The following is a 19,766-nucleotide window of genomic DNA, read 5'->3' as shown; positions in this document are numbered from 1 at the left end:
TTCTTATAGAGAGGCATTTTATTGGCATGTTTTTGGCATGTTGGTTTCCCCATGAATAAGTGTAATCTGAGCACAAATCACAAATCCAGTAATTTAATACACACATAACCCTATGAAAGTATGTACTTTCTCAATTTTAACGAGAATAATATTTGCACTATTTCACATCTGTATCTTCAGCACTTGGATATATATTTTTTTTTCCTCTATACAAGTAAAAAATATAACTATATTGCAACTTTCGCAGACAAATTTCTGAGTTTCAGAGGCACCAAGGGGCCTCTCAAGTGAAAGTTTGTCTCCATGCAATCAGCGAATGGCATTAACCTCCCGCCTCTCCTCAGAGCGGCCGTTATTTTCAGGGCCTGATTTTCACAGGATTCTTTTGGCAGCAGATGTTCCTCTCCTCCCCGCCCATCGTCAAGGGTGCCTGAGCGACAGAGGGGCCGCCCATCAAAACGCCATTCAGGACCCCGCCAGCCGCCAGACGAACACATGCCCAGAATGCATCATGTGGGGGCCGTGCAATCCCATTTTACCTCTTCCTCCCTTCTGCCACCTCTCTTTAGCGTCAGCACGTGTCCTCGCACCTCTCCATCACCAAACTGCCTCAGTAGACAGAACAAAGCATTCGGTGACGTGTTTTTTTTTGTTTGCGCTGACAACAGCAGACAAAACAACTTAGCAACAGACGAGTCTCGACCCTTGGCCGGCTCGCTATGAATTGAGTGAGAGACAGTGGCAGACGGAGGTGTGTGCATGTGAATAAATCGATTAGAGGAGCACTTGACGGATGGGGTTTATAGGGGGGCACGACGCACCGGAGAATTAATTTGGCTAGGAGAACACGCCTCCGCCAGGTCCATTCGTCTTGGCTGAAAATTTGGCAATTTCCCCAGGTCTGGGGGCTCAATTAACGAACGTTTCCAGCAGTTTGGGGAGGGAAAAGCTGCGTTGACGGATACGCCGCGTTCCTGTGTCAGACGCGTGTGTTAATGATAACAGATTTTAGGAATACAAAATGAGAGAGAGGGATAGAGACAGTATGGAGAGGTGCAGTTAGGGGGCGAAAGGGGGGCTTAGGGTGGGAAGGGGTTAGGGAGAGAGATAGGATGGGTGGGGCTAGCTGAGAGACAGAAAGGTAGGTTGGACAGGGGGACAAGTGCTCATGGAAGTAAAAGGCAGCAGCTGAAACAAGGCTTCACTAAACCAGAATTATTTTACACAAACCACTCAGTGTATAACAGAACTGAACCAGTCATTTAGCCGTGCTTTGGCTGTTTAAAATCCCTCTTTCTCTTAGGATTGCCATTAAGCAGGTGGTTGTAAAACTGCAAATGGAACGTACATTACAAACACTACAAATAACAGAGTTGCCTGCTAAATGTCGAAGCGCAGTCTATGTGCCGTGTCTCTCCCTCCCACCGTCTCAGCTTCCAGTCCCTCATCCTGAACGTCTCAGCGGATGATTTATGTAGCAGCGTTGCTCTGTGACCTCAAAATCCGCCCCATCCATACCGCACCTGTCACCGCACCACTGCCTTCCGCGCTTACTGAAAACCAAGCCATCCGTGCAAAATGGCAATTTTCCACCCACCTAGAGAATAAAAAAAGGATCCGATCCATTCGGCAGCGAAACTAGCAAAATTCGATGATAAGTAGAGCAGGTGCGCGAGGGCTCGGCGTTCCGCTAACGAGGGAGCTGAACTGCACGCACCGCTGACCACAACATCTGTCGCTCTGGGGATGCAGAGTTTGGTTTTACCTCTGGAACACAGTTTGCACAGCGAGAGACAGCAGATGATGAAGCGTTTAAGAGGGATACACATGGAAGGGACCGGGGCCCGGTTTCGGGTGGGGGCACAGAGTCCCCGTACTGCGGGTTGGTAGCATATGATGAGGGGGACTCCAGCGGGAATAGGAGAGAGCTATGGCTGTCTGTCTAGGCCCAAGGTGAGACCGGGTCTGACCCGGTCCCCATCCCAGGTGGAAACCCTAATGAGCTCATCACGCTTAACGAAGCTTAACGAGTGCCTAATTGGCAGCGTTATGATGTCCCCGAAGGTCAGAGTGCAGGTTCCAGTGCCAGCGGCGGGGCGGGGCGCCATTTCCTGCCAACTCCACGTCACATGACTCACCACGGTCCCTCTGTGCAAACAAAGTCGCGGAAGGACAAGTGGAAGTTCTTACTAGGGTTGCAAAGGGGTGGAAAATTTCCGGTAAATTTCCGGAAAGTTTCCGGTAAATTTCCATGGGAAGTTAAGCTGGGGAATTTTGGAAATATTCCAAATTGGAAACTTTCCATGGGAATTATGGGAATTTATGGGAATTTATGGGAATTAATGGGAATTTATGGGAATTAACTGGGAATTGAGGGTAATTTAATGGAAAGGTATCATATCCAAGCATAAATATTTGTTTTGTTATAAGCAGACATCCATCCAAAATAATACAATTAAAACAGATTTATTTGTAAGTAGAACTTTATCAAGTGTTAAATATTTTATTGAACAATCAATTCTTTCATTGAAGAACAAAAACATGAATGTTGAGTTAAATATTACTCATCCCCCCAACCCAACCCATTCAAAAATTAACAAAAATGCACAGGAATGCACAGTGCATGTAGGGGGCGTGGTCTCAATAGCCCTGCAGTAAGCAGTGTGCTATGTGTGCATGTGATTGAGGAATAGCATAGATATTCAACTGTACTTGCATGATATCTGGTTGTTTTAGTCAGGATTATGCTAAAATATATTTTCCCCAACTATATTTAAGTTCCCTATTAAGAGCATACCTTCAATTTCGTAAATTCCTGGTTTATTCCCGTTTATTCCCATAAATTCCCGTTAATTCCCATAAATTCCCGTTAATTCCCATGGAAAGTTTCCAACTTTGAAAATTCCCAGAATTTTGCAACCCTAGTTCTTACACAAGCAAAATCAGAGCAGTTTGGCAGCTTGTAGAGGAACATTACAAACAAAGCCGAACTGCTTTGGTGGCAAAACTGAAGTCCCAGTTTTTGGATATTGTAAAAGAGATTTATAACAACCAATCTGTCCCCAGTCAGAATAAACAAGAACATCAAATCAAGTCCAGTATATTGTAGCAAAACATTGATTTATCATTTGCATGTGTATAGCTTGCCTTATTCGGTAATGAAAGTCAGTGGCACACATCTAAATATTCAACTGCATGAATTATAGTGTGTTAAACGTACTTAAAGCCAGATGTCTTGACAATGTTATTTCTCTTGTCTTTAGTGGAAAGCGCAATATCTTAAACTATACTATGTGTTTGCTTCATTTTTGGTCTGTATAGAAGAATTTGTTTCATCTTAACCATCAGCCATGACAGTGCAGAGGGCAGTTCAGTGTGAAAAAGGAAAGCAGAGCAGTCAGTGACAGCAAAGGTTGCTCTGACAAGTCAAGATAACTAAACTATGTTGCAATGCTGCCACCTACTGGGTATAATGACAAGGTACATCTGGGAAAGTGCTGAATTGAAAATCTATGTAAATATGTTGTCTAGTAATTTCTCATCAGGCAATATAGCACATGATTACATATACAGGTGTAACATTACTGCAGTAGTATAGCTATCTTCAGTGGATTCTAGCTACTCACCCAAACTCTTAAATGGACAAGTTTTAATGTTAATTAAACGATCTCACACAAATATAGAGTTGGTGTAAAAATCCTTCAGTTTTACATAAACATGTTGTGTTCAAGTGATTGCTGGAAAAGGCAGTAATATATGTACTAGCAACACAAAGTGCAATAACTGATTTACAACCATGGGATTAGGTAAGAGATAACAGAGACAACTGCAACAGTGCAACTCAGTGACTGAGACACATCAGAGTAGGATGAAAGTGTATTTTCAGCAAGAAGAAAGAATGGACCATAAATCATATTTACAAAGTACAGGTGCAGATGGTTCAATCTGAAATAATCTTACAAATCATGAGGCTTGTAGAGTAACTAACATCAAGATTTTACAAGTCTGACAGGCCAACAGGACAAAAAGAGGACAGAGTGGAATCCAAACATGGATTAAGCCTAATCCTAGAACAAGTCTGCAGAAAATAGCCATAGAAATCCAGGAGTCCTGGAGCTTGTGAGGCTCATCACAAGACATGACAAAAGTAAGCAAGAGGATCTAAAACAACTGAAGGTTTTCACCCCACTTTCACCACATTTACACATCTGACAGCTTTCATTCATTCATTGAATCCCAGTGAACATGTTGCATCTAACAAAACAAAAAGCTATGTACAGTAAAACGCAAAACCATAACTTGTGTTATCAAAAGGAGACATTTAGGTTATCTCTCAAAATCAAAACACCATATCAATGGAAAAGATAAGACATATCCATGAAACCAGAAACAGCTATATTCTTTAAAAAAAAAAGCCATAAAATATGTATATGACACAGGAAATGAAGCTTTAAAATAAAGATAAAAATTCTAAAAAAGTATTGTACAAGTCAACAACAGGCCAAAAGGTCGGTCGGGTCACTTTGACGATCCACACAGTGTTGTGAGGCGATTCTGTCAAGGAGGAAAAACAAAGATGAGAATAAATGTAAAGGCAAATATGTCATACCTGGAACTAGACTAAAACTTCAGCCAAAACAGGTTTATTCCCTGTATTTTTTCACCCAAGCATGACACACAGATGTTAAAAAAAAAAATCAAGGATGTTTCCTCTGTAGTGACGCTAGTGAAATGTTGATCTACAGTATTGATCGATATACCTGCAGCAGCCGAATGCTCTTCAGGGCATTCTCATCCAGTAATGACAGATCCACTGAGTCCATCTCACTGGCCAGCAGCTGAATGCTCTGGATCAACACAACATAACAAAAATGGAGTTAGACTGTGAAATTATTATCTAATCTACCAGCCACTGCAGCAGATTACAAGCCCATTCTAAAAGTTTCCTTCCCATTAGTCAATAGGCTTATAGTCCATCTGGAATACATACCGGTCACATGCAAACATAAACACTGGCCTGCTCATTACCACATACAGAAATAACACTAATGTGCCATCCTCAATTTGCTGTACTTCATTACATTATAATGCTGAGAAATTAAAGTCAACCCCACGCCACAAGCTGCTCCATATCGTCCTAACTTTCCCATGTCAATATCAGGTTCCCACTCTTTCTAGCAACTGTTTAACAGAATATCATCAAATTTTGCGATGAAGATTCAGAATTACATGCAAAAAATGGTTTTATTCTAATCCCAAACCCCTGTCCTTAAAGGATAAGGCTGGTGTTTTTTAATGCTTTGCTTACCGTCAACAAATCCTATGAAAATAACAAAATCAGCAATGACTTTTGTAAGTCTCGTCCATGTAGCCGGTGCCCAATGCAGCCATAGAACTCCATTGTATTAAAAAACGATTAAAAACATGTCAAAGAGCCATGCCATTGCTCTGGGCAACATATTTCATCATCGCGATGCACCGGGCCGGCCAACTTTTTCCTCAAACAACTTAATAAGCCGGCTGTAAACACTTTGCGATCTCAGGAAAGTAGTTCCGTAGCACTGAAAATAGTCCCCGGCGTAATGAAGAATTTGTTCCCATTTGAATTTGATTTGGTAATAACTACAACAACCTGACTTTTCGTGGTAACAGTTAGTGTTTTTTAAAATTGAAACTATGTCTTTGCGAACTATATTTCAAGGTTTTTAGCTTACAATTGGAGCCAATGACTTCCGGGTTGACGGCTAAAAGCGGGACGTGGGAAGTCAGAAAGTAACGGGAGTAGAGCAAACGCATTGTTGATTTTGTTATTTTCATAGGATTTGTTGATGGTAAGCAATGCATTAAAAAACACCAGCCTTATCCTTGAAAGATGTCTTTTCTTTCTTGGCAATCTGTCAGTGTAAATAAAAATCTGTCCTTTACTGACCTGCCTGCTTAAAATAAAACTTAATGTAATACTTAAATAAATTAGTATCTAGAAGGATCCAGAACGTCATCTCACCTCTCCGTTGCCGATAGGGACGTTGATGACGATGTCCTCGTTGCCCGCTGCGATGGGAGAGCCGTTGACCGAAATGCTGTAGACTCTCTCTTTGTGGCGGGGAATTCTCACCGCAGGGGTCTTGGGAAGCCTGAGGAAAAGAAGCAGAGAATGGTGAGCATTGTTGTTGTATCCTCACTACACAAATGCGTCATGTCCCTATATAAAAAAGGAAAACACGGACAACAAAAATCTCCCCAAGAACTTAGAAAGTAAATAGGACCAGTTGACACATTACAGCATTTCAAATTAGTGAGGAGAAAATGTTTCCAGTGTCAAATCCACTTGGTGCCATTAAAGCTAAGGAGCTACTGCTTTAAAGATCAACTTAAAATATTAAACAATAGTTTGAGGTGTTGTTGTTTAATATCAAGACTTTCCCTGGCTTTAGAGTTTTCTGAGAATCAGGATCACTGTAACGGCCAACTCACATAAATGTACATGGTGCAGCGTTATACCAACAATGGAAAGAAACTATTGGAGGCCATTCAATACAAGAAATGGATACAAGATGTATTGGGGTATTGGAGGCACTGATTAATAATTCAGATTTCTACTGGAGTGACCAAAAAAAAAAAGAAACACTTAGATGTGCCAACTAAACTTAAAGCGCCACTAGGTAACTTAACACGCTGGTAGCGCCAAATGGCAAAGAGTTAGAAACCTGAAACTTGAACCTGAACTGAAATCATGTAACGTGCATCAGTGAACTGCACACAGCTCCCTCCTGTTTACCAATCCAGTCGGTCTGTAATCTCTTTATACCAAAGAGACGAGAGAGGAAAAGATCTAATGTTGGGGAGTCCAGCTTTCTCTGGACGGAGTGCTGCTTGCTGCTGTTTAGGCGAGTAGACAGTTTGTATTTCGCTCTGAAGTTTCAGTTTGTCACTACTCACTTCCTGTGCCAACAACACCAGAATTTCATTTTGGCAAACAGGGTGAATATACTGCGTCTCAATTAGTGGGAATGGGACACTCTAGTAGTAGTGGGAAGACTAGTAGTACAACTAGTATTTTTACATGAAAATATGGCCTAGGGTAGCTGTAACTATCATGCTTACCTTGGGTCGAATCTTGGGGTGACGAGGGGAGTGGAGCCCATCAACAAAGAAGAGTCCAGCACACTCCTGGCAGGAGTGACCAAAGGCTTCCTGTTCGATCTGAATCCAGACAGAGGCGTGTTAGTATAGCAGCAACACACCAGAAAGTCTGTTCTGTACTGATGACTACAGGTCTAATATTTCTGTGGCTAGGTACAAGGCATTCACACAGATGTAGATAAGAATGAAATCAGATCAGTCAGCTGGAATCAGTTGCTGTGTAACATCCTTTAATGTATAATTACACATTTTTAACATGAAATACAATCAGTAGATTTGGGTCTCTTCCAGCTTCCTTGTAAGAAATGTGATTAAGAGGACAATAGAAACTTGTATCGGCAATTCTATCTCCATTTCTTACCATTGGGAGCATTGCATCTACAAAGATTGTGCTTCAAAAATAGAACAAAACAACAATCCAATCCACTAATACAAATTAAAGGTTAACCCCACAGATTTCCTCCAACCTGTACTTGTTAGATACAAATATAAATGTCTTACCTTCTGATAGAGGTGTTCTGCTTGCTGACTGACAGAGCCTTGGCTCTTTTTGATGTGGGTGGTGGCTTCTTTGAAGTTTTCACCTGAATCAAGAAGTTACAGTTAAACAGCTGCTTTTCAGCAAAAGGACATCAACTATATCGCACAGCAACCATCCACTGCCCATCTTTCTTTTTCACCAGTAAATGTTAGGCAAGTGGGGTTCTCAAACTCTATGTTTTGCTTCTGTAATAGGTGTATTTATTGAAAGCAGCAACTACCTTCTTCACTGTGTTTTGGTTCGGGGTGTTCTCATCCTCTGAACTTGATTTGGCTCCAGTCTGTTTCTTTGATGCTGTGAATTGGAGACAAGATCAACAGGATTACATCCCTTCTTTCAATCCCACTTCCTTTTTTTCCTTTTTCTTTTTTTAGAAACAAGCTTCCTAAACATTTACCATTTGAAAATTCTGTACCTTTTGCAGACCATGATTTCTTGGCAGCATATGAAAATTTTGGACATGTTCAGTGATGATGCATGCGATAGTGACTGGGCAATATGACTGTCAACTAGCCTGTACTGCATAGGCTGACATTATATGAAATGACAACATCCTTACAAAATTGGTAGTCATAGATGTATCACGACTGAACATTGTTCATACTTTTTGAATTTTGTATAAATTTGCAAACTTTTTAAAAACTGGAAAAGCAGGGTTCCTACCTGCAAGTTTATTGATAAACTTGTGCGTTTAATTTAAGAAAACTTGGAAGGGAAACACAAAAGCTGGTGTTAACATACTTTTCTTGACTGATTTAGTAAGGACTGCATGGTCCTCCGCCAGGACACTCTCAACCTTAGCAGCTTCCTCTTCTCTCTGTTAACAGACAGACAGACAGGCAAAATGACATCACAGCAAGTGAGTGATTTTCTGACTAGGTTGAGATGAGAGCGTCTAATTATACAGTATATCAAAATATCAAAATGTTATGGAAGCGACTGAACGCTTAACAAAACACAGACTGCACTTGCACGAGCCACAGAGAATCTGAAACTGGTGACATAGGCTGTGATCCAAGGTACATGATATGAGACAGATGGATAATCGACTCACCTTTGAGTCATCCACTTCAGGTGACTTGGGTTTCTCTGACCCTAAAGAGAGAGGAGCGGGAGACACTTTTCACTTTGCTGTTGTCTAACAGACATAACCCAAATGCTGCTCCTCATTTTACAAAATATACACAGTGCTCCATGGTAACAGGAGCAGATGTGTTCCTAAATTCCTGCAAAAGACAATTTTGGATCCTTATCTGGGAAACCTGAAAATTCCCATCCTTACTTTGATTGCCAAGATACTAAGGGTGTAACAATTCACCGATTCTAATCGATGCACCGATCTTAATGTTTAAGATACAGCTACAGCTATTCGGTTGTATCGGTCAAACCTTGAGGGCAAATCGCAACTGAATCGATGGAGGCATTTCTGTATCGGTAAAGCCCAATATGACGCATATCTCATAAAATATTATTGTAGCAGTCTATTGAATGAATTTAGTTTTGCACTGTGTGTTTCTCTCTCCCTATCTAGGCTTGTCTGTGCCTGCCTGCTGCCTGCCAGTCTGTGAGCAGGGAGGTGGCTCCTCTCGTCCCTCGCTCAGGCAGGGACGAGAATCGAACTGAGAATCCAAAATATCAGAGAATGTGAAACGACAGAGAAACAAATATATAATGCACCACCAAATGTCTATTAACCCCAAGTGTGCCCACTTAAATAAGAAAGGCAGACAACAGTGTGGCAGTTTGCAGAAGCTGCTGAGCAGCCGTGAGACAAATCTTGTGACCCACACCAAACCGCACCACGGATCTGCTGTTGGAGAAAGTGTAGCCTACCTGCTTCACCCTCTTCATCTGCAGGTAGTTCCAGTAATATTAGCGCTATCATCATAACAGAAATGTATTTGAAAAATGTAGAGTGGCATATCGTTTGCAAAGGAATTACAAATTACCACAGGTGGTCCTAAAATAGCCCACTCCCTGCCTAGAAGATCATTGTTTTAGTGTATATAACACTGCAGCAATGCATTATCAGTAAACACCATGGCCAGTTTGAAAGTATTATCCTGAGTTGACAGATTTTCACATTTTTTACGATCAACAACAAATTAGATTCCCAAGTAGAATGTCATCAGGTCATTTAAAGGAACCATTTCAATGTAAATCTTTCTCTCTCCTGTAACTGGATTCTGTTGATTTAAGCCTGCCTAATAGATTTCTTATTGCAACCAGTGTCAAGGATGTACATAGTAGAATTAAAATGGAGCCTTTCCATTATATTGAATCACATCGTATAATATCACATTCATATTGTATCGCATCTAAATGGGGCTGAATTGAATCGTATCGAATCGTTCGCTGCGTAAAATGTACCTTACATGAATCGGATCGTTGATCACGTATTGAGATACATATCGAATCGTCTCAGACAGAGAGATACACATGTGCTCCTTTTTTCAAATATCTGGGTGGCATGTACTTATTTTTAGAAGCATTTCACTGTTGCTGAACAAAAATCATTAAATTAAAGTGATTCAAGAATGAAACAAAGAAGACTTATTTTCTCATTTAGGCCAATGCAATTTTAAGATTATACATCAAGGTCATAACATGTCTCAAGGTTTCACAAGACTAATATGAGGGTTTTTATGTCAACTTACTGCAATGGTCCAACCAGTTCATGATCCTGACAGCCTTGGGGAGTTTGATGAGAGCCATGTTGTAGCTGTTGTCAGCACTTTTCAAAAGGTGGTTTCTCTTCTCTTTCAGTTGCCCTACTCTGGTCTTCACTGTGAAAAAAATAACAAGTGTTAGTAGTGGATTTGTAATTGACGATACTGATGTGAATGTAGAGTAGGGCAGGAAACTAGACAAGGCAGGAAGTTTTTATTCACTGGCCACAGTGGCTATCGCTTCCCAGTCACAAACTTCAGTCACATTCACTGTTTCTCCAGTTAAGTAGATTTTGTAATAGAACATGACTTCCAATTGATGGTTGGTTACCCACCAAAGTAGCATACACATACACATTTATCTGTATTGGACTTGTGGTCAATGTTAATTAACAACCCCGGTTCACTAGGCCAGCACACTGAATACATTTTAATAATGTCATGCTGTTACAGTGCATCGTAGCCATAGGTGGATTTCCCTGACTCTAAAGTCTAAGCAACACATTTGGATATATAGATAACGTTATATATATAATCAGTTACCCTCGCTGTCGAAGTCCTCCAGCAAGGCTTCCAGCTTGGCCACCTTGGGGTTGTTTTTACGTTGCTTGGTTGTCCTTTTCCTCGGAGCCATATCTGAATGGATAGATAGAGAAAGTTAAATGAAATTGCTGGCTGACAACACAGAATAATAACACTCATAAATTAGGTAAGCGATATAAAGTGAAATTGGCAAAAAATGCGGCTGGCTGGTAGCGTTAAGCTGGCTAGCAAGCTAACGCTAACGTTACGAGTGCTACGACCAAAATGACTAGTTTGGCTAGTTGGCTGACTTGCTTTGTTGTCGATTTCACTCATCCAAACAAGCAGGTAAAAAAACAACACACTATGTACACATTTTGATACATATTTTGTAAATATTTTTTACCTGATTATCTTTTCCTCGCTAACTACCTAACAGTCTTCGGCTACTCGGTGCTCCCTCCACAAAGCAGTTAATTTCAAATCTCCGCGCAGGGAGGAGCCAATATGTTAGATCAGCCAATTAGAACGCTTCCTTGCCTCACGTCAGGACAAAATCCATCTCGACCTATCATGTCGCAGAACGTCAATGTTTACATCAGGAGACCGGAAAAGGAGTTCAGCAATATGGTAGAAACGTGTTTTGATAGCAGCGAAGGTAGCCTGATTTTAACAGCGTAGCGGCCGCCTCGTGTATGTTTTTTGCCTCGCTTTTGGGAGGAAGCCGTTATTCCCACAACCGACACAAAATTCTAAATATAAGCTTAATCTATTGTACCTACATGACGTTATCTCACTGCTTTCCTCTTGGGTGAACTGATGTCTGAATGTGCCAGTTGAAATGTCCAAGCCTGCATTGCTGTCACTTCAACAAGCATTGAGGAAAAGCTTCCAAAGTCTGGAAAATAATCAGAAACTATGGCAGTCTGTGCTGGCTGAGTGCAGCCCTCTGATGGTGTCTCTGGGAAATTTAGCAGAGCAGTTGAGAGCGCTTTCCAACGTCCAGATCTCCAACACACCGCTCAGCGCCTTCCCTGACCTGCAGGAACGACTGCACTTCAAGCTCATACAAGCAACGGACACAGTCCTGGGGAAACTAAATGAGAAAATGTAAGCACAAAATACAAAATGCTTACAAAATGTGTGTGTGGTTTGCTGCATTACTTGCAATCTAGTGGATACAGTCTAGGTTCTGCACTTAATTTATTGCCTCTAAATCCCTTAAGTGCAATGTTGTTGTATAATGTCTGACTATCCAGCTGAGACCTTGCTCCCCTTTTATTCTCTCTCTCTCTCTCTCTCTCTGTCTCTGTCTCTGTCCCCCTCTCTCTCAGGTCTTCTCTCCAGTCTGTCAGAGATGCCATCAGTAACCAGGTGTCTGGAGTCTTCCAGCTGTACGAGCAGAACACAGACAGTCTGGATCTGCTCACCCTGACTGAGCGGTCAGCCTCCGCCCCATCAGTCGCCGACATGCTGGAGTGGCTGCAGGATGCGGAGCGTCACTATCGGCAACAGTATCCTCTCTGTTCAGCTCTGGACCGGTGTTTGTGTTAAAATCTGGGCTGTGAGTCCAGTTCAGGGCTGTGACATACTTTTTAGGACCTGGAGATAAATGTTTTCCTGCTCTTTTCCTGTTTTTGATACTGATCCCTGATGAATAGCATAGAAAATAGGAGAAAACTGTTTTTCCTGTGGGTGTACTGAGGTGTATTTTTAGCTCTAAAAGGGTCCACAAGAAAACAATAGTTACTGTTGAGGACATTTTATAGGGCCTAATTTGGAAAAGTGATATTTTTAGGATCATGGTTTCAAAAGTTGAAGTTAGAGTTTTGGGGAAGTAATGTAAATTACCGGAATTTCCTCACAAGTATAACAACTCAAGAATATGTGTATTAATGGGACGGAGAGAAAGAGAGAGCGGTTGTTTTCCTCAGCCATGTGTTGAGATATCTGAGGAGGAAGACTCTGCTTCAGAGTCTGAGAGCCGATGACCTCTCCCTCCTGGAATCTGCTCCCAAGAGATGGGAGTCCCTACAGTCGCCCAGTGGAGAGGACAGCATCACAGGTAAAACCCCTCCATATAATGTTGTTGTGTACATATTTGCAATGTTGCTGTGTCAAGATATCAATTACTTAATCCTATGTGAAGGGTTTTGTTCCAAAGTGAGATGCAGTTTGAAAAAGGTGGTGCATACTGTTACAAAATGTTTGCTAACATGAAATCAATATGAAATCCAACATAAAAGAGGCAGAGGTACCAATTTCTCCACTGACAGTGGAGACTGACACACTGACACATACAACCCACAGTTGAATGATCACACTTTGAAGCTATTTATTTGCCTATATGACCACCTTTTATTGAAAGCAACAACTTGAGGCTCGTTCTGTGGAGGTTGACAAAAGTCATTCTGGGAAATGTAGGAGATCCCTAACTGAGTTTGAAGTAAATGAGGCAGGTTGAAGGAATGTGGGTACACTAATAATCTAAATTACAACACTTCATCACAAAATAACTTCTGCAATGTATTGAACATCACTATATATAATATTTATGATATAATATATGATGTTAACTTTAGATTTGTAGGTTGACTAATCACTTCTGTGTTCCATTTCAGATACACTTTTCAAAGTGTCTTTTTTTATGGAGTCCCAGTGAAGAGAGTAAAAGGACATGGGTGAGAAACTCTCCAGTTTGTGAATCTGACGGTCTTTCTGTGAAGAGGCTGAAGAGAAAAGACAGACAAAAACGAGTACATCTACATGTATACATTGGATGTATGTATTGCATTTGGATTTATTTGACATATTGCCCATGGATGAGGATGAGGACTGGATTTGTATTTGGCCAGGTAAAATGTCAATTGATCTGATGATGGGTACAAAATGTCTGTATTCACTGTATATTTAAAGAGATGTGATCTGCTGCAGATCAGATATCAAATGTTTCTGTCTACAAAAACAACATTGTGAAGTCATTTCATAGTTTAATATTGATGCTGTTTACTGTATTACCTGTGATGACCCAAATGGCCCAAACCAAAGTGTATTTGTGAGAAAAATCCAGAACACACAAGGAAAAAGAGGCTCACGATGTAATTATTAAAACACTCTTTAAGAAACTGTTTTTATTTCACAATTTTGATTTATGCAAACTCAATCAAGGTTTTATGTGACAAATTTGAGAGGTAATGACATCGCCACAGAAGAACTGTTGAAAAAATCACTGCAATCCTCACAACACAAGCAAACAGAACAGTGATACGTTTAAAGTGTTTGTTGAATAGATGTTGAAAGTGTTTTTCTCGATTTTTCACAAAATAGGCAATGAATCATTGCTTCCTCCAGGCACTACTATAAATCACAGTGCAGCAAAGGTCAAATTTCAAACAAATATTATATAAAAGTTATTAAGTATTGAAGACAATTTCAACATTAGGAAAAGATAAATATACAAAATAAGCAAAATGATTGATTGAATACATAAATATATAAATATAGGAATCTCCAATTCATAAGTCATAACTTGAAATTCACAGGTTTAAAACTTAGAACAGGTAAATGCGGAAAAGAATCAAAGTTAACAGTTTTTAACACAAATCTTAACTTCCACCCCATTCATCATTGATGTTCTTTCCTGTCTTTATCTACGTTCTCATTGGACTCTTGCTGCTTCACATTCTCTTTCTCTCCCTATACATACTCCTTCAAGGGGACACTGTTGGATGTGATCGGTTTTGGGGGATCTGGCGGTAAGACGGGTGAATTAGCGAAGCTGCGGCCTATGTAGCCCCTGCGGTAGCCGCCACCCCGCTCCATATGGGGGCAGGTGCTGCTCAGCACCGCTCCACTGATCATGAGGATCACCGCAGCCGCCCAGCCCAGGTAAATGGCCTGCCCCAGCTCTCGCTTGTGCATTATGGGTACGTTGGGGTTGTAGAAATCCCGGACGACGGTGTTGGCGGTCCAGGAAACCGGAACCAGCACGCACAGGCCGGTCAGAATGAAGAGCACGCCGCCGGAGAGCGCGATGCCCGCCTTGGCCCGGCGGTCGTCCCCGGCGCAGGTGGTGCACTTCATGCCGCAGCAGGACACGGTGCAGGAGAGCCAGCCCATGAAGATGGCCACGCACATGAGGGCCCGGGCCGCCTGGATGTCTGGAGGCAAGGCCAGCATGGAGTCGTAGGTCTTGCACTGCATGTGACCGGTGGTCTGGTAGATGCAGTTCATCCAGATCCCTTCCCACTTGATCTCTGAGGTCAGGATGTTGCTGCCGATGAAGGCGGAGACCTTCCACTGAGGCAAGGCCGTCACTGCGATCGCCATGATCCAGCCAGTCACCGCGCAGGTGAAGCTGATCAGCTGCATGCCAGTGTTCACCATGATGACACTTTCTCTGTAGACCTGCAGCTTTTCCCCAGTGATTATCGATTTCTCTTTTCACTTGATCCTCCTCTTTGTGTGCTACAGTTGTTTGTTGAACAAGATCTACAATTACAATGGAATCACAATATTTATTGACTTCACTTGATCTACAAAGTCCACTCCCTCGGTGTACTTGTCCCCTTCCTGCCTGCCCTCTTCCAGCTTCTTCCAGTCCTTGCCCTGACGTCTCAGCGAAGGTCACTATGTCAACAGCCACTTCTTTTTTCTCTTTGTTTTTCTGTTTAGCATCTGGTCAAACGTTTTCACTTCCACGCATTTTCCATTCCCCGTCTTTCTCTGTTTTCCAGAAGTAATTGTTTGCTTCCTCTCCACCTTTGTCATTCACCTTTTGAAAGGATCCGTGCCTCACACACACTTTCTCCCTCTTTTCATTCCTGAGTTTGAGTCAATTAATTATTGAGCAGCTGATAGCCGTGCAGCCACTTGTGGCAGCGCACCGATGCTGGATCGATCGAGCGTGAGCAGAGTCTCGGCCTTGTGGATGAAATGGATCTCAGCCAGCTTTTTTCAGCACCAGTGTAAGTGGTCCTTTGCCTTTAACCTGGCTCAAACCCAGCAGGCCCAGGGATGATTATTGAGTTCCAGAGTATTTCAGTGTCTATTACTGTCCTGGTTCGGTGTTGCCTTACCTAGATGGGTCAGACCGATATAACCTGATACTTCGATTCAAGGCCACCGATGCTGCTGTGGATGTATCCTGTCACAGCGAGGCTGAAAATGTTGATGCTTGATTACACAAAATACACAAAGTAATGGATGTTTATATGTTTTAGTTGAGAGAAACACACACAATCCAAAATGTAGTCCTCAAAGACTGAATAAAACAGAGGTCCGCTTGAGATGAACAAAACGTGAACACAGATGATTCAATCAGCCTTTAAAAGCAGTCGAGGAAAAGAGGATATTCCAGTCACTTATTTGATCCGGTCTTTCCAAAAATCACATCAAACTTCCGCTGGTTTACTGGATTGGATTTTAGCTGAACACAATGTCAGTCAGTGTCTCTACCTCAGAAAGAAAAGCCCAGGCTTCCAGAGATAAAAGCAAGCAGACCTAATCATCAGGCACTGCTGCTGTTGCCAGCTGAAGTGTCTTCTTGTTAACAATAAGCGCACCGGGGTCCAAGCCTTGACGAGGCCACTTCAGACTTGGCTGCCGCTCGCCCTGCTCCCCCCCCCTACAACCCCGCTCTGAACACAGCACCGCCCAAATAGGTCAGTCCGGTCCCAGTTACGGTATAAATAACAAGCTGGGCCGCTTGGACAGACTTCTGGATAAGTAGAGCATCAGTTCTCTCTCTCCCATCTTCAGAACCGCTGTGTGTGGACCAACGTCAAACCTGTGAGAGCAACAACACTGTGGCTAGAAAAAGAGAGAGACAGAGGGGATGGAGAGGGAGGGAGAGAGGGAGGGACAGAGGGAGCAAAAGAGGGCGAGACAACAAAGAAAGGAGGGAGGGATGGATGGAGACAGAGCGAGGTCTGTAGGTGGATCCATTAACACAAAGACAATCTGAGGGGGGCCTCTACAATGGGGCTTACACGCTCCATACCACACACACACTCACACACAAACACTTTAAATGAGCTTTCACAAAAAACAGCTTTCACTCGCCCCCTTTTTGTCCGACACTGCAGTGAAAGGGAGAAACAGCTTTAAAAATGGGGGGGGGGGGGGGGGGGGGGGCACAGGTGGAGTGTTTTTTGTGACAATGATGAGCATGGCTGCAATGTTGAAAAGCCACAGGAGAAATACACAGGACGCAGGTACAGAGTCACACTCTATTGTGTAACAGGGAGCAGTGGCATCTGGACAAAGAGGAAATTCTGACACTTTACCCAACATTGCATTTTTAGTTTAATCTTGTTTTGTTTTGTTTACATTTTCTGTGTAATTTCACATAATTTCCCCTATCTATTGGAAAATAGCAGTTGCACAATACAAAAAATGAAACAATAAGAGAGTGAAAATAGTACATACAGAGATTGTTCTGATAGTTATGGTCAATATATGTTGCTATCACAACAAATCATATTCTGTATGTTACAGAATTTGAGAGAAATTCTTTGTCTTGCTCTTCTGAAATTTCTGTTCTACCCCTGAAGGCTCTCCCTCCATCTGTATTACATTGAACCTTGGTGTGCCAATGTGTTGATGAATTAAATATTATGGCAACAAGATCTGTGGTTCAGGTTTCCTTTCTTGTGTAGCCTCCGCTCTCCTTGGCAACGGTGGTCATGACAACAAGCCGGGACACAGGAAATGGGAGAGGAGCGGGGATGATACACAAAGGGAGACAGAAAAGGGGAAGGTGACACATACCAATGATGGCTATCCAGAGCGAATGAATAAACAGCCAGATGTAGGATGTGTATTTGCTGATAGCAGTGCAAGTCCAATACAGGATTGTAGTGAAGTGACACTACACTTAACACCTTATATATAGAGACAGAATATAAATATAAACAGAGAGATTGAAACAGAAATATTTGATATTTTCAGTTGGAGTCATTTTTATGTGTTAATGTCATCAAATGGGGAAAGGCTGGCTGAGGTTGGACCCTCTTTGAGAACACTGAACCTAACACACACGTGCAAAAATAGTGAATTTTTAACCACCAAAGTCAACAACCCTGATTTAGTGTATTTGTCCCAGAGAACTGGTATCAGCTGACTGTGTGACCTGGTTTTGGCCGAGGCTCCAGGAAGGGAAATGCTGTCATCGCCGGCCACAGGAGAGGATCCAAACAGGCAGGGCTGCCCAGTCACCCAGGTGTAGGTGCAACATTCAGTGACAAATAAGCTTTTAAATGTTTGGATAATGACAGATCTGTCAGAATTAGTAAAACTTTCAATGTGAAAACTAATTTCATATCTAAGTACTGTGTGTCTAGTCATACATGATTGTTATCAGTCTTTGTGAAATAAAACAACCGAGTTATTTCATTATTTTATTTTTGTTAATTACCTCCACTACAGCCTATGAAATTATGCAACAAAACACAAAAGGTTGTTCAATTCAATAGCTTCTAAACATCAATGTTAATAACACTTAATAATATTGATCATTAACCAAATTATGGTCAATAAACACTCCAGAGCTGCCAACCATGAAATGTTTTTTTCAGATGCTGTATTCTTTCACTTTTCTCTGTAATCCTTTTGTTTTATCCATATGGCTTTTTTTTTACGGTTATAGACCTGATTGTTCTTTCCGTGTTAGTGATCTTTGCCATTGTTAACTTTTATTTTATTTATATTATGATATTTTTTTCCTGGTTGTGAAATACCTTGTAACTTTGTTTTGAAAAGCGCTATATAAATAAAGATGAATATTATTATTCATCAGTGTTCATTAATGTTGTCATGTTTTGTATGCTGCCTTGTTTTTGTTTTGTCCCATCTTGTTTAAAGTACTGCTTCTCAATTCCTGCCTCAGTCAAAAGTCTCTCACACCTCCAGCCAGGATTTTAACTGGTGCCACACAAAGAGACTACATACAGTATTAGTTTTAGCTGGCTGAGGTTGGTTACCAGTTAAATTTAGAATTCATTTCAAGATTTTGCTGATCACATAGAAAGCTCTGGCCCCGAGCTACACGTCAGACCTTTTAGTGTCCTGTGTGCCGCAGCACAGCCTGACTGTCCCCTCTGACCAGTCTAAACCAGTGGTTCTCAACGTGGGGTCCGGGGACCACCAAGGGTCCTTGAGGGGGTTCCAGAGGGTCCCCAGCAAACTGATGAATTGTTAAACTTCACTGTTATTTCATTTACAAGAAGTTAATACAATTAGAGAATGTAGAAGAATGACTATTTTGATCATAGTTTTACTGTTATCTCTCTGCCTACAATACAGATCGTCATGGAATTCTGACAAAATCATATCTAACAATAAAAATATTCTCAGATGTGGGTCTGTGGCCCTAATGTGTACAAAATTAGGGGTCCTTAATATGGAAAAGGTTGAGAGTCACTGGTCTAAACACTAAAGGTAATTGGGCTTTTGCCAGCAAGACCGAGGACTGCGAAACACCCTGCTTCACTAGCCAATGCACTACCAATTTCTAAATCCCCCTAAAACACACTTTTATAGATGTGCCTTTATTTAATGTTTTTAATCCCACTTTTTGAACGTTGTTTTGATTTTTTCTTTTGATTAAATTTTTTCTTATCTCCTTTTCAATGCATTCTTGTTTTTATGCATTTTTGTAAGACATTTCATAAATTAAGCTTGGAATTATCTTTTTTGGTTTGTTTTAGTTCTTTATTTTAGCTTGTGGTGTTAAATTGATTTATTTTTAAGAACTGTCAAATCTTTGATGCTCAATATCTCAGCACTCTCTACCCTGATTGAACTTCAAAATTCTAAGCTCATGAACTGCTAGACATGTAAATAAAATGTAATATTATTGTAGGTGGTGGCAGTGGTAAGCACTGTCACCT

General features: G+C 41.5%; 3 protein-coding genes across 3 annotated transcripts; 1 reads left to right on the top strand and 2 right to left on the bottom strand.

The window, feature by feature from the left end:
• Window positions 1–3,788: 3,788 nt before the first annotated feature.
• On the bottom strand, window positions 3,789–11,356 carry cdca8 (cell division cycle associated 8). The gene is made up of 11 exons (XM_071525328.1): window positions 11,282–11,356; window positions 10,897–10,989; window positions 10,342–10,470; window positions 8,739–8,779; window positions 8,426–8,501; window positions 7,905–7,978; window positions 7,645–7,727; window positions 7,105–7,203; window positions 6,005–6,134; window positions 4,761–4,847; window positions 3,789–4,554 (listed from the first exon to the last, which is right to left on the bottom strand). The coding sequence occupies exons 2-11, from the start codon at window positions 10,985–10,987 to the stop codon at window positions 4,519–4,521; spliced, it is 846 nt and encodes a 281-aa protein (XP_071381429.1). The 5' UTR covers window positions 10,988–10,989; window positions 11,282–11,356; the 3' UTR covers window positions 3,789–4,518.
• Window positions 11,357–11,489: 133 nt separating this feature from the next.
• airim (AFG2 interacting ribosome maturation factor) lies at window positions 11,490–13,983 on the top strand. The gene is made up of 4 exons (XM_071525330.1): window positions 11,490–11,985; window positions 12,210–12,389; window positions 12,822–12,940; window positions 13,497–13,983. The coding sequence occupies exons 1-4, from the start codon at window positions 11,717–11,719 to the stop codon at window positions 13,535–13,537; spliced, it is 609 nt and encodes a 202-aa protein (XP_071381431.1). The 5' UTR covers window positions 11,490–11,716; the 3' UTR covers window positions 13,538–13,983.
• Window positions 13,984–14,571: 588 nt separating this feature from the next.
• On the bottom strand, window positions 14,572–15,261 carry cldn35 (claudin 35). Its single transcript, XM_071525329.1, has one exon. It carries the CDS (start codon window positions 15,259–15,261, stop codon window positions 14,572–14,574), a length of 690 nt encoding a protein of 229 aa, XP_071381430.1.
• Window positions 15,262–19,766: the final 4,505 nt, after the last annotated feature.

This window comes from Centroberyx affinis, unplaced genomic scaffold (genome assembly GCF_046629955.1).
Source record: "Centroberyx affinis isolate AG114_WGS23_722 - 3 ecotype Tasmania unplaced genomic scaffold, CSIRO-AGI_Caff_v1 ptg001289l_1, whole genome shotgun sequence".
NCBI classification, from domain to species: domain Eukaryota; kingdom Metazoa; phylum Chordata; class Actinopteri; order Beryciformes; family Berycidae; genus Centroberyx; species Centroberyx affinis.
Note: the sequence above shows the minus strand (reverse complement) of the source record. Positions and strands in the feature narration are given on the sequence as shown.

What these genes read in the sequence shown, in the direction of transcription:
- cldn35 (XM_071525329.1), bottom strand. Translation starts at nt 15,261, where the DNA reads ATGGTGAACACTGGCATGCAGCTGATCAGCTTCACCTGCGCGGTGACT.
- airim (XM_071525330.1), top strand. Translation starts at nt 11,717, where the DNA reads ATGTCCAAGCCTGCATTGCTGTCACTTCAACAAGCATTGAGGAAAAGC. An exon ending in GAGCGTCACTATCGGCAACA is followed by an intron (nt 12,390 to 12,821) that starts GTATCCTCTCTG and finishes CCATGTGTTGAG; the next exon opens with ATATCTGAGGAGGAAGACTC. An exon ending in TGGAGAGGACAGCATCACAG is followed by an intron (nt 12,941 to 13,496) that starts GTAAAACCCCTC and finishes GTTCCATTTCAG; the next exon opens with ATACACTTTTCAAAGTGTCT.
- cdca8 (XM_071525328.1), bottom strand. Translation starts at nt 10,987, where the DNA reads ATGGCTCCGAGGAAAAGGACAACCAAGCAACGTAAAAACAACCCCAAG. An exon ending in TACTAAATCAGTCAAGAAAA is followed by an intron (nt 7,979 to 8,425) that starts GTATGTTAACAC and finishes TCCAATTCACAG; the next exon opens with CATCAAAGAAACAGACTGGA. An exon ending in AGAGCATTCGGCTGCTGCAG is followed by an intron (nt 4,555 to 4,760) that starts GTATATCGATCA and finishes CCTCCTTGACAG; the next exon opens with AATCGCCTCACAACACTGTG.